The following is a 13,390-nucleotide window of genomic DNA, read 5'->3' on the forward strand; positions in this document are numbered from 1 at the left end:
TGACCCATTATATATGACATATTACATGTATGTCATTGTATGAATAGCGGAAATAGCAGCTCTCCAAGCTTACAACACGTTGCAATGTGACGCCCTGCCGTCAACGCATAGAGCTGCTATTTTCTCCGTTTTAAATAAATAAACAAATCCAATGTTGCCAATAATGAGGACTGCAAGGTTAATGCTGTTGAATGGTAAATGGGCCCTATCGGTTTGAAGTGGACATTTTGTAATTCTCCTGATGTTCAATTACAGCATGGCCCTTTTCAATCACACCAGCTCTCATTAAAGCTGTAACCTCATCACTGATAATGGACCTGTGAATACAAAGCTATAGCACTTTGTAATTGATTGGTTCGCAGTCAATTGTTTTAGTGACTATTTTTTATTTTATTTTTTTACACATACGGTAGATGGAGAAGCAATAAACACTATATATATGGGGTTTTCCATCACTGCTGTTGGAAGTGCATGCACCATCAGTTATTGTTCCTATTTGTCAGAAAGAAAAAAACATTGCATGGATGCACTCAGTGATGTATCCCAAGGTCATCGGGGTTTCGGGTCTTGCAACATCATACCGCTCACTCAGGTGACCCAGCCGGGGGTGATCAAGTCCCGACATACGTCCCAGTAGCTACACTCGATCAGTCCCATTAGGGAAAGACCAGGGCCACACAATCCGTTGCTCCGGAACTACTCTGCCGGTACTGGGATGTAGATCAATCTGGCGCGTGGAAGGACTAGTCTCTGTGGGTTGACGCCTGTCCGGGCCCCTCCTACGTCTCACCAGGACCACTCCTGCTCTCACCAGGTCCAGGACCTGCTTTTGAATGGGGGGTCAGATCAACATATCCGCCTGGGTGACAGCAGACTGCTGGGCGAGTGCTGGCGCTTTGGCATGGGGTGTCAGATCAACATATGGAATGAATTCTGTACTGGCCATATATGGAGCGTGTCTTGAGTGTACAGGGTTTGATGAGGTCAGATCAACATATGGAATGTCAGAACAGGTCAGCTCCATATATGGAGATCTAAGAGTTGCAGCCGGGGCAGTGTCTTGAGTGTACATGGTTTGATGAGGTCAGATCAACATATGGAATGTCAGAACAGGTCAGCTCCATATATGGAGATCTAAGAGTTGCAGCCGGGGCAGTGTCTTGAGTGTACAGGGTTTGATGAGGCCCAGGTAGGGCTGTTGAGAACTCTAGTTTTCGCCGGGTGCGGCTGCACTAATAACTTTAGGGCAGGCCCGTCTAGAGTTTGAATGGACAGGTATCAGTCAAAACTCAAAAGGGAGACACCTGTAATATAGCTGGGTAACAGCTGTCAGGACGTAATATTTCAAATATCAATATTCATAATTTATGAATATGAATTATTAAAATATTACAATATAATAATTATATTGCTCACGTCACTGTAATGTAACATGAATTCTTGGACAGACTTGCATTAAATATTCCAATACTGTATTGACCATAAACATATGATACATAGGACACAACCACTTCTTAATTCAAATAATCAATTTATTAAAAATAAACAAATGTAAAACATGGGTAGAAAGAATCAGGTTTAAGTGGTACTATTGGTCATAGTAAGTGTCAATTAATGCGTTTATGGACAGGCAAGTCCTGTCACCAAAGGCATGATCACATCTCTGATGCTCTCATCAAAATCCTCTTTTGAGTTAGAATTAAGTGAGAAACATCAGTTTTGAAATAAAAATAAAATAAAACAAATTTAGTACGCCCACCGGAAGTAGGCTAAAGTGTTAGTAAAATAAGGTAAACTTTAGTTTAGGATATCGTGTGGAGAAAGAGAACAAACAGATCTTGGCCGGGTAGGCTAACAGTTGCTTATGGATAAGCTGTAGTGGTGAACTGAGGAGAGACAGAATGTCCGCCCAGAGGCGCGAACCAACACATTCATATTCCCATTCGTTGTGTGCCATAACTTCATGTTCAGTTTCATACAACCTTTTCGCCGGGTATCAGAGGCTGTCGGCATGTGGCGTCGGTTTTGCTCATGGGTTGAGCAGTGTCCCCTGACTCTAAACTGTAGTGTACCCCCAGGGGTAACCAGTGTTTTGAAGGCAGTGGCCTGTTGTAGCCGGAGGGGAGAACCGTCCATCTTCTTCCACAGCCATTTTGCCACTGTGGACCGGGGCGTGCCGAGAGCGTGCCCAGGAGAGACGGCAGGAGAGCCGTCGTAGGTCGTTGGCAGGCTGGTGACATGGCCGCAGAGAGAGTAGAGCAGGGCGTTGTCAGTCTGGAGCATGGCTTTTCCGGTCAGTCCGCCGTCTCCTGTGAGTGGCATCTCGCAGAGTTGTAGAAGGTTGCGTGGTGATTGCAGTAGAAAGAGGGTGACAGCCGGAGCGGGTCAGAGCATCGGCAGGCCTGACTCGGCTGCACGCTGACCTCATGGGGCAGGATTGAAACCCAGGCAGGGCCTAGTGGGGCTTCCCCTATAGGCACGTAGTGTTCAGACAAACGTTCACCAGGACAAGAGAGAGAGGAGAAGGATTGCCCCAGCCTTTGCCCTGCTTTGGGGGCTCACAGCAGACCCCCCCTCCTTAGGAAAAGGGCTGTCTTTTCCAGTCATAATGTTACACCCACTTTGAACTGCTGTCTCATGGACCTGATCAATTTAACCTCTTTATTAATTAAACTATCATGCAGAAAATTAATACATCTGACCATGGATCCAGACTCTGCATACACTTGGTTTTAGTGTGCTACCAAACATGACAGGTTGATGTCAACTAGAAAGTCAGTAAGGAAGCAATGTAATTAACAGGAGAAAAATCGCATTTAAACTGTCACAGTTAAGATATTGTTGCAGTACAGTGAACACCATGACAATGGAATATTCTCAGATCACAGAATATTATAGCATATGCAGTTTTAATCACATTCTTTGTTCTTCCATTGTGCTTGGTCAGAGCCAATACTGTGACGCGATGCGCATTCCACAGAGGGGAAATGAAATGTCCAGGGTTCCAGTGAGGTGTCTTATCTAGACATCTGTCTCTTTTACGCTGATTGATAGGGGTCTTGCTTGGGCAAGGAGGGTCATTGTAAAGTCAGCTAGGAGGCAGGAAGGAGGTTCGCTGAAGTGTGGGCTTAGGAAGGAGGCCTGGTTAGCTAATTATGACCAATATCCATTGATATTTAAAAATGATACAAGATACAATTTTGGGCAACCATGTATTGACTGCAGTATGGCTACACATCGAAGAGGAAGGATGGATGGGGAAGGATCAACATATGGAATGTCAGAACAGGTCAGCGACATAATGAGATCTAAGGGTTTGAGATTTGAGGTCAGATGTAGAGTTGCTGGCCAATATTGATGACATCAGGGATCTCCATATATGGGCTTAATATTGATGACATCAGGGATCTCCATACATCAGGGATCTCCATCCCTGATGTCAGGTCATGTCACGAGGCATGACCATATATGGTCATGCCTCGGGTGACAAAACAACACACTGACGGGAATTGCACGATTTCAATGTAAATGCGACCTGCAGTAGCAATAAGAGTATAGTACCATATATAGTTGGCCAGGTCCGGTCTCGCCCTACCCTACATCGCCGATCTAATCTCCCCCTATGTCCCAACCCACTCCCTGAGATCCTCAACCAAAGAGCTTCTTGATCCTCAAACTTGTCGGCTAAAGTCCAAAGGAGATCGGGCTTTCAGCACCGTAGCGCCTACACTTTGGAACACACTGCCCTTAGAGATCAAGCGCGCTGAATCAGTGTCCTTTAGTACTTTAGTATTTTTTTCCACTTCTGCTTATTATATTTTGTTGTCTATTGAAATGTCTTCTGCTGCATATTTTGCAGTTTGTCTATGTAAAGCACTTTGTAATGCAAATTTGAATGGTGCTATATAAATAAAGTTTATTAAAGGACCAAGCAGTCCTGAAACTCTGAACCCCCCCCCCCCCCCCCCCTTCACCCACATGGTAATCTGATTCTCCAAATTGGAGAAAGAGACTGCTTTCCATGAACTGAACTGGGACTTTTCAAGTCAGCAACTTAAAGTGGGCCCCATTTGTTTGTTTTTCATGAATGTTCAAAGCTGTTTATTTTCTCTGAAGTTTAATAATAATTTTTCAGTTAACCTTTAATCCCTGTTTCAGACTAATTTAATTTGTTTTCACTCATTGAGCTCCTCATCCAAATCTGGTATATTTTCTGGTTTATACGCAGTCAATTCATAAATCTTTATACCCACCTTATCATTAGTTATCCTTGCGCAACTTGCTACAAAAACACTGAATGATTTTGCTTGTTGGCTCGGTAGAGCTCTTGCCTTTGCAACACAAAGTCATGGGTTCAAATCTGGGCACCGCCACCCATTATCTAGGCCAGCCTATGGCGTCAGTACTATGGTATAGATCAGGTATCTCTGTTAAAGGGACTCTGTCTGTCTGTCTGTCTGTCTGTCTGTCTGTCTGTCTGTCTGTCTGTCTGTCTGTCTGTCTGTCTGTCCAACTGCTGATCCGACCAACTTCTCACTCTGCACCGCACTCCCTCGAGGATATCGGTCGGCCAGTATTCAATACACGGATACAGTATATACAGGGGACACACAGACATTCCTTGCATTTATATTTAGATGCACCGGGCGGGTATATGGTATTATATTTAGATGCACCGAGGCGGGTATATGGTATTATATTCAAGCACAGTGTGATCTAACTGCAGCGGTCTGAAACCTCTTCTCACCCACTAGCATGCCTCATGGCTCGTATCAGTACTTCACCCCCCGACAATCTGTCTGGATCTGTACTTCACCAGCTCTCTTTGTTTGGATCAGTAATCCCCCCCCCCTAGCACTCTTTGTTTGGTTAAGATGCCATGGATAACCGGGGAAGTGGCATTGGGCACATTTCTGGAGCCATCTATGAGCACTATAAAAACCCTGTTCTTCTACAACGATATACCAATTGTTGTGTGCATATACGATATACCAATTGTTGTGTGCATCACTGTAACACTATATCAATTGTTTGTTGTGTGCAAAGCACACAATGGGGGTATTTAACTTCACCACATGACCCTAGCTTCCCTATTCTGGGCATGTCATAATAGCCGAACATTCTGTAGAAATGAGCAGATCTACAAGCTCAGTTGTCTGTTTGCTATAAGTACAATGAAAGTTTTGGTCAAGTAATGGATAAGGAATCAAAAGTTTGTATCTTGTGTGAGGTTTTGGTATTGCTTTGATAAACTGTGAATATGCAAAGGATGCAGATGAAATTCACACAGTGCTCGCTGCTGAGCTTTGCCAGAGGAAGCTAGGTGCTTTAGAACATCTGTGTCATTTGCACAAAAGAATCCCAGCAATCCACCAAACTCCAACCCTGATGCATGGTTCCTCTATGATCGAAAGGCAATATCCGATGGTTTAGTCATTACCCGGGAGGAGGCACTGTGAAACCCCATGAATACCAATAATGTTTATAGCGACCTCTGAGTGAGAGCGTTATGTTTGGCTGTGCGGTTAGGAATTTGCCAAAAATGATGAGTGAATGCTCCCCGTCCCCGGTCGCCTTGATGTTTACTAACGAGCCACGACGACTAGAGCAGACAGCATGAGAAATCCTTCATCGCGCTGAATGATGTGAGGCAACGTGAATGATGTTATCCAATGTACGGCTGACAGACAGTTTCATCATGGACGCTGGCGTTTCAATTAAACATCATTTACAAGGGCAAATTTAATTCCGTCTGAACGGAACCAACTGGATGCCCCTCCCCCACCCCCCCATCCCCCTCCATCTCTCTTGCTGTGTGTGTATGGGCGTCCTTCTGTTTCATTTTGAATTGAATATTAGATAAATGGCGAACTAATTACAGAGGGCCTTGATGAGACCAGATTACGTTCGGGGGGAGACAACAATTCGGCTTGGGTAACTTCTGTGAATTATACAACGTGTCTGACAAAGGCTGAATATATTTACATTAATAGCTCATCATTATGCGAGAGCCATTGTTTATCTCCAGCAGCAGCAAAGTTTTGACAGGCTCTATCACCGGGGCTGCAAGAAGATTGTTTTTTCCCCAGGTGTATTTGCAGAAGCTCTCTTCTATACAAACTGCTGATGCTACTATTATAATTATGTCAATCTTATTAATTATGTTTATCTTATCATATCTCATCTTCAAAAAATATATATAAAAAATAAAATACAACGAAAACAATATGTATGTTATGCTTAGTTGACCTTCATTACCAGTACAATTTCAATTTGGGCATAGAAGCTTGTATCCATAGCGATCCATAGCGTATCCATAGCGACAAAGTGCAGGATCAGAGTTCAATGACATAACAAACAACAGGTTAAATGCTCAAGCAAATAGAGTGACAATAAAAGCAATGTGGTGCTACAATTATGATGCCAGTTAAGGACATGCTATTTAAATGAAATACTTAAAGCAAACAGCGTACATCTGTCTGAATATTTTACACAGTATGTGAGGCTAACCGACAAACACCTGATCTATCTAAGGAACGATACAAATTATTGATGAGACTTATTGCACAGCCTATTGCATAAAACTCAAATGGAACTCAAATTGCACAGATGGATGGTCTAACTTTCTGTGGTTGATTGTAGACCTACCACATTGTTGAAGAACAAAAGAATCTCATGAATATTTTTCCTATCAAAGTTTTATTCCAAACACTGAAGATAGATAGTTAAAATTGCATCTCGGCTTTCAACAAAAGTTTAGTTAGTTTCCAATCCCGAAAAAAACGTTTGAAGTGTTTAATATACTTTCTATTTCCTTGTCATGGGTATTAGCAGCTTGGTTTTATGCTACAGTACAAGCCCATCCAAGTGTTCTACAAATGTGTGAATAGCAGTAAAATCCTCAGTGTTCATTTGAATGTGTAAAAGATGACCCAAATAGCACATTTGGGGCCATTTTAATTTTGTATATGCATAGATTTAAATGAATACTGAGGATTGTTACTGTGCTAAGAACAATGGAAGTTAGGTTTTCCTCCCTGCTCGGAGTGTGCCAGATTTATCATGCAAACTGGGCAACAACAATTTACAAACCATGAAAGCCAAGATTTGGTTTTATTCTAATCCGTCTACTCTAAACCAACCAACAAACCAACAAAAATGCTAATTTTTGATTAAACCTATTTTCTTTCCCCAAATAAGATTTAGTGACATCTGACTGATTCCAGTCGAGCAGGGGACATGTGTTTAATAATCATACTCATTATGAAGTCATTCCATTTCTGAGAACAAAGAAACAAAGTTTTTTCTCAATTTACGAAACAGATTTTTATGGGCTTTAAAATAACGTATTTGCACTTTGTAAACAAGGCCTCCAGATAACTAATAGTTTAATAATACGGAATTGCAAGGTTTTTGTTCATGCCAGCAATAATTTAGTTTGTGTGCGTGCCCGTGAACATGGGGTAAATGGAAAATGGTGCATTTATATAGCGCCTTTATCCAAGGCGCTTTACAGAGATTGTGCACTACATTCACCCATACACACACATTCATACACCGATGGCAGCGGAAACCATGCAAGGCACCAACTAGCGCATCGGGAGCAATTAGGGGTTCAGTGTCTTGCTCAAGGACACTTCGACAGTAACTCTGGGGGAGCCCGGGTTTGAACTCAACCTTGCGGTTACCATCCAGGTACTCTACCCCTGAACCACCGCCGCCCCTATAAAATAAATGAATGGGTAAATGAGTTGTTAAATGAAAACAAATACAATAAACCAGTCAGTGGTTCTCAAAGTGCGATACAGGGACCCCCAGAGTTCCTTGAGGGGGGGGGGACCCTTACAGCTTTGTAACTCTGAGAGTATCGGGTCCATTTGGTTCCATTTGTACACTCTCAGAGTTACAAAGCTTGTAAAGCCCTAACCACACCAAAGGGTCGAGACGGTTTTAGCGTTGTCCCAGCGGTGTGATATGTCCTGTTGCACGTTGACCCACGTCGTCCCAAGTGATTCCACGCATGGAATTCAATGGAACGAACCACACCAAAGGGTCACCATGCAACGCCTTGCAACAGTTTGGACCCAAGGAGTTGCATGGCGACCCTTTCTTGTGGTTTGGTCTTAAGGGTTAATTTGGAGCCCCCTGGTGGTCCCTTGATCCCCAGGGGTCCTTGAGGGGGTTCCAAATGGAAATTGCAGCTGTAACTCTGAGAGCCAACCATTTTGTACACTTTCAGGCAGTATTATGCGTGTCTTAAGTACCAGGTCTTATTACTTAACTTAAGACCTGGAGGCGTGATCAATGCCATTTGGCTATTCTGAGTGGCCAAACAGCATTGACCACGCCTCCAGGTCTTAAGTTAAGTCATAAGACCTGGTACTTAAGACACGCATAATACTGCCCTCAGAGTTGTGGGGGTCTTTGAGATTAAAACGTTTGAGAACCACTGCAATGAACAATAAAAGCGATATCAGTATGCATAGTAAATGCATACGGCGTGTCCTAACAATGCCAGGGCCGCCCCCCCGCTGTCAGACAGTAGTTCTTAGGTTGTTGTATAAACACCATTCACTAAGACGTAATTAGTATTTACTGCTGCAACACAATGTCTCCTCTGTTCTCTTGCGCTCTGAGCTGCAGTATTTCATTACTAAGGTCCTATTAATTATGAGAAGTTATATACCCGAGGCAGGGTTGGCGAAAGGGCCTTTCTGTGTGGAGTTTGCATGTTCTCCCTGTGTCCCCTAGGGTAGGTACCCTCACAAAAAACATGCAGTAATCCTGGTCTCTAAAACTACCTCCCCCTGGCCAGCCAGGGCGCCTGATGGAGGGGAAAGGAACTGGTCGGAATAACGTGTTCCTTCCACGTGCTACGTCCGGCCAGGGAATTTCCCCCCTGTCAGGTGAAAAGAAGCAGCTTGGACTCCTCATGCATAGAAGGAGGCATGAGGTCAGTCCGCTGCCCCCCCAGGTTGGCAGAGGAAGTGTAGCGCCCAGGATTACATTAGATAATTGGCACTGGGTGAAAAAACTGGGTTGCAAAATCGTGGGATAAAAATTATTTAAAAAAAAATTATGATAAGTTATGTCCAGTGATGTACTGTACTGTGTAGGGTTTCACAGAAGTAATCAGTTCCCCCATTTTCATAATGAGGCAAAAATACCACACAAAAACAGTTTGGTGAATTCAGTATTGGTAATTATTCACACAAATATGTCAGGAGCTTAGTATAAAAACGTTTGGGTCTTGGGTCTGATAATCTTCTCGTTGGTGTTATTAAATCTATAATGACATTGTTATAATAATCCTATATGCATTTTATATGCTGATGGAATATCTAAGCAAATTGCATTATATCTTGTGTCACGTTTCCCAAAAACCCTGTAAATTCTTTAGTATTATTAAGTAGACTTATGTGGACGTTATGCAAATTGCTTTTATTCACAACATCTTACAAAACGTAATCATAAATGCCACGGCGCTTCACAAGATGTGATTTGTAAAGCTTTCTCGAAGAGAAATGTTTCTATGGCCATTGGTTTGCCTTTGTGAGCTGTTGTAAATATTGGCTAGAAGGCGAGCCTTTCAATGTCATCTTCAGTGTACAGTAGTAGCTGCTGCCTCGTTCATCTTTTAAACCATTAACAATTCAATGTAACAATTTAGACCGTGTCACCATAGCAACAGAAACACTTTTTTAAGCATTATACGATTGGTGTGCTAGAGCAGTGGTTCTTGTCAAGGACCCCTACATTGATGTGTATTTGGCCATGGACCCCATTTTTAAGATGTTTTGTGACAGGAGGGACCCCTGTATAGTCTAGTTGCCAGCCCATAGAGCCCCATTGTGAACCCGGACATGTTGAGTACACCAAAGTTTTATGTTAGAAATGTTGAGTATGGGTCCCCAGCATGTAGAAACTGCAATTTTCATAATTGGCATAATATGTGACCATACCATTAACAACCTATAGAAGGCAAAACAAAATCCAAATTTCATCATGCTTTATGTAGCATGTGACATGTCAAACTAGGGGGTTTTCATGATGCTGAATCCATTCCAAGCATTCGTTTTGCAAAAAACGCTCCTTGGGCTATAAACGGCCATAGCTACTTGCTAAATTGCTCAACATATGCAAGTTAGCATCCGGCAGTTTCTACATGCTGGGGACCCATACTAAACATTTCTATAACATAAAACGTTGGTGTACTCAACATGTCCGGGTTCACGTTCTGGCTACTAGACTAATAAGAGAATATTTCTGTTGCTAAAAATGCTCAATATAATTGCAAACTTCACAGTTCTTTTCAAAGAATATTCAAAACAAAGCGGATCTACAAGCTCACAATGTGTCAGACTCACAATGTATCGTGCGCTTGTAGATTGGCTATTTTTTAAGTATAAGCACTGTGCTAATCATATAGAGGCCGGAGGCATGCCAGTGCCAATCAGTGGCATGCACACACACATTTGGAGGGACAGGTGCTCAAGTGAAGAAAGGGCACCTTGTGCGGCATGTGGAACCGCCGGCCTCCTTGGTATTGTGTGAGATTTATAGATTTTGGGGCATAAATAATATATTAGAAGCTTTTAATCCAGAATTGATCAATGTCACCATGGTCCACATATGCCGACTGTATACACTGTGAATACAATTATTAAATGAACAAACTAACTTTCAAAAAGGGCACATTGCTGTCCAGAGGGCAAAAGGGCAGGTGCTCGAGCACCACTGAGTGTCTTATCTGTGCACGCCCCTGGTGCCAATATTGAGCGGTATATGACCTCAAGTTTATTATTGTGATAACACACTGCAGTTTTATTATAAATATTTATGATTGGCTGTGGCAGCCATCGCTACAGTAAGTAGGTTCCAGATAAGGTGAAATAAGGTGGACGAGTTTGGAGCACTATATGGAGAGATATTGATTGACACTCGTTAGAAAGCCTCTCAGCTAATGTAAGGTCATACAGTAGCTAAAACTTTGCTATAATGAGCGATTTACAATAATGTCTTCACGGTTCCTTTCCTGGTAAGACTTGTTGCTATTCTAAACACGCACATCACGTCTGCCACCATGAAAACCATGTCTTGTAACCCTACATTGAATGCAGTTGAATTATAGACCTTGTCACACAAAAGTCTAAATATGCATCGAAAATGATCTGTATTCTCCAGTGGCTCCACAGTAATGATATGACTTTCAGACATATATGAACACAATGATAGGTGACACATCAATATGCCATGCATATATGTAGGTCTACCGTAATTAGTATTCTAAAGGGATATTTTCAGATGTCCTATAAGGTCATATTTGGAACATTTTACTACGTGACACAAATAAAATGCCTCCGGTATCCTAGTGTAATATGTTGTCTTCATGATAGGCTATATTGGATTCATATTTGGCCAGATATGCCGCATATCAACAAACCAAAAAACAAAAGGTTTGTATTCTAGCGAGAATCCAATTTCAGGATATTTTGGGATTCTGGCCCCTTTTCGCCCAGTAAAGCAAATTACAGCCATGTAGAAAATATCGTAAATAACTTGTTTTTTGTAGTCTTGACAGACAATCTGAGATATTTGTCTATACTGATACATCTGGGGAAATCTAAATTCAATCTTGAATGCCAGAGACAGTGCTGATATTTCACTTTCAAATAAAATCAACATTAAAAGAATATATACATAATAAATGAAAAAAGTAATGGAAAAATCACAATCCACTCAAGCATTAGAATTAAGCTCCTTCTGATGCTTGAGGGGGCCGTGTTTTTGGCATTGCTACTTGTATTTAAGTCAAACAATCGGATCAGTGAACATGTTCATGTTTGGTAATACATTTTATTACACAACTCTGCGTGATTCTCACGATTCTCATCCTCCTTCGTCACAGCTCTGGAGAAGGTGGGCCGGGATTCTACATACGAGCAGGAGGGGAAGGTCCAGTTTGTGATGGACGCGGTGTACGCCATGGCGCACGCCCTGCACCGCATGCACCGCGAGCTGTGCTCCGGCTACCCCGGCCTGTGCCCACGCATGGCCAACATCGACGGCAAGGAGCTGTTGGCTCACGTACGAGCCGTCAACTTCAACGGTAAGATAAGACCCGTCCATTGAATCACACATTTAATATTGAACTTTGGTACTTAGAGGTGGGCTAATCCGACCCCGTTGGGGACGAAGAATGAATGGTCCGGTTTGAATCGGGCTCTAGTACTAAACTATATACGCTGTCTGTCTCGGCACGAGCTCAGACAGAACACTTTTTCTGTTGTGAATTCATTCTATTCTATTCATCACGTTCTTTTCTTCATTTTTTTGGATAGTGGATGATTGTTTTTCAGACTAAAACCGCGAGTCAAAGACACCACCGGTAGGTAAATGATAAAAAAATAATAATAATTTATTGGATTAACTACTCTTTTAAATCAGAGTAAATGGCATCAACCATTGTCAACAAAATAATGTCAGGGAGCCAGATAGTTAGGCTTTGTTTTTTTGACAGTGCAAAGAGAACAGTGTAGTGCTTCAAAGAAACTAGAATACCAGGTAAACATCAAACCTACTGTAGTAAACCTGTCTAAAAATAAACATGCTGCCTAAATAATATTCTTAACATTTGGGGTTGAGCGAAACCAATCTAGTAGGTGCAAACCATGTGCACAAGTAACCAACATATATCTGCATCGATCAAAAAAATGTGACAAGAATTGGGATGCAAGGAGAGAGCAGTGAGAAGGTGAGGGGGAGGCTGAAGAAGGTTCAGTATCATGTTTTAGTCCTCAGCTAAGCTCATAGATTTTTTTTCTTCAGACTTGCTTTCTTTTCCGATCCCGATGTGAAGAAGGGTGTTGGGTTTCACTGTCGTTCATTCATTTCCTCTCCTAACTGTTTCCCTCCATCCTCCAATTCCTCCTCTCCCAGCAGACGCACGAGTTGTCCTGTTTCATCCCCTGTTCAGTATTCGTCTTGTTTCCCTCATCATAATCTGTACCTTCTGCCATTGATCCAGGGCATATCTTCTTCCTCTATATCTCTCTTTTCACCATAGAGTTATATATAATCTAGAGGGCGGACCGCCCGCCCCCCAGCTATTCATTTCAATGGAAATTGCTCAGTGGTGTTTTGAAGCACCCGGAAGTCTGCCAGAAGTGCCATTATAACTTTATGGTTGGCTCGAGTGCGGCGGTCTCAACTTTGAGGTCACTTTTTGACACACTTTTGCGTCATGGCGTCACTGAACGTCTGTTCAACTCCATGAACGTCCTGCAGTTCCAGCTTTGGCCAGTAGGGTATGCTGCTTCAAACGTTGGCCAGCCGCTCTGGGAGCCTGCTTTTCACTCCCCCCCACTCATCCAGGGCATATCTTCTTCCT

General features: G+C 42.5%; 1 protein-coding gene across 3 annotated transcripts in view; it reads left to right on the top strand.

Annotated features, from left to right (window-relative positions):
• grm8b (glutamate receptor, metabotropic 8b) overlaps nt 1-13,390 on the top strand; it is a 289,106-nt gene that overhangs the window by 185,031 nt on the left and 90,685 nt on the right. For all 3 annotated transcript variants that reach the window (XM_079500972.1, XM_079500973.1, XM_079500971.1), the window contains exon 6: nt 11,909-12,109. In XM_079500972.1, coding sequence (XP_079357098.1) covers nt 11,909-12,109 — 201 coding nt within the window. The remainder of the gene's footprint in view (nt 1-11,908; nt 12,110-13,390) is intronic.

Source organism: Electrona antarctica (genome assembly GCF_951216825.1).
Source record: "Electrona antarctica genome assembly, chromosome: 5".
Classification (NCBI taxonomy): domain Eukaryota; kingdom Metazoa; phylum Chordata; class Actinopteri; order Myctophiformes; family Myctophidae; genus Electrona; species Electrona antarctica.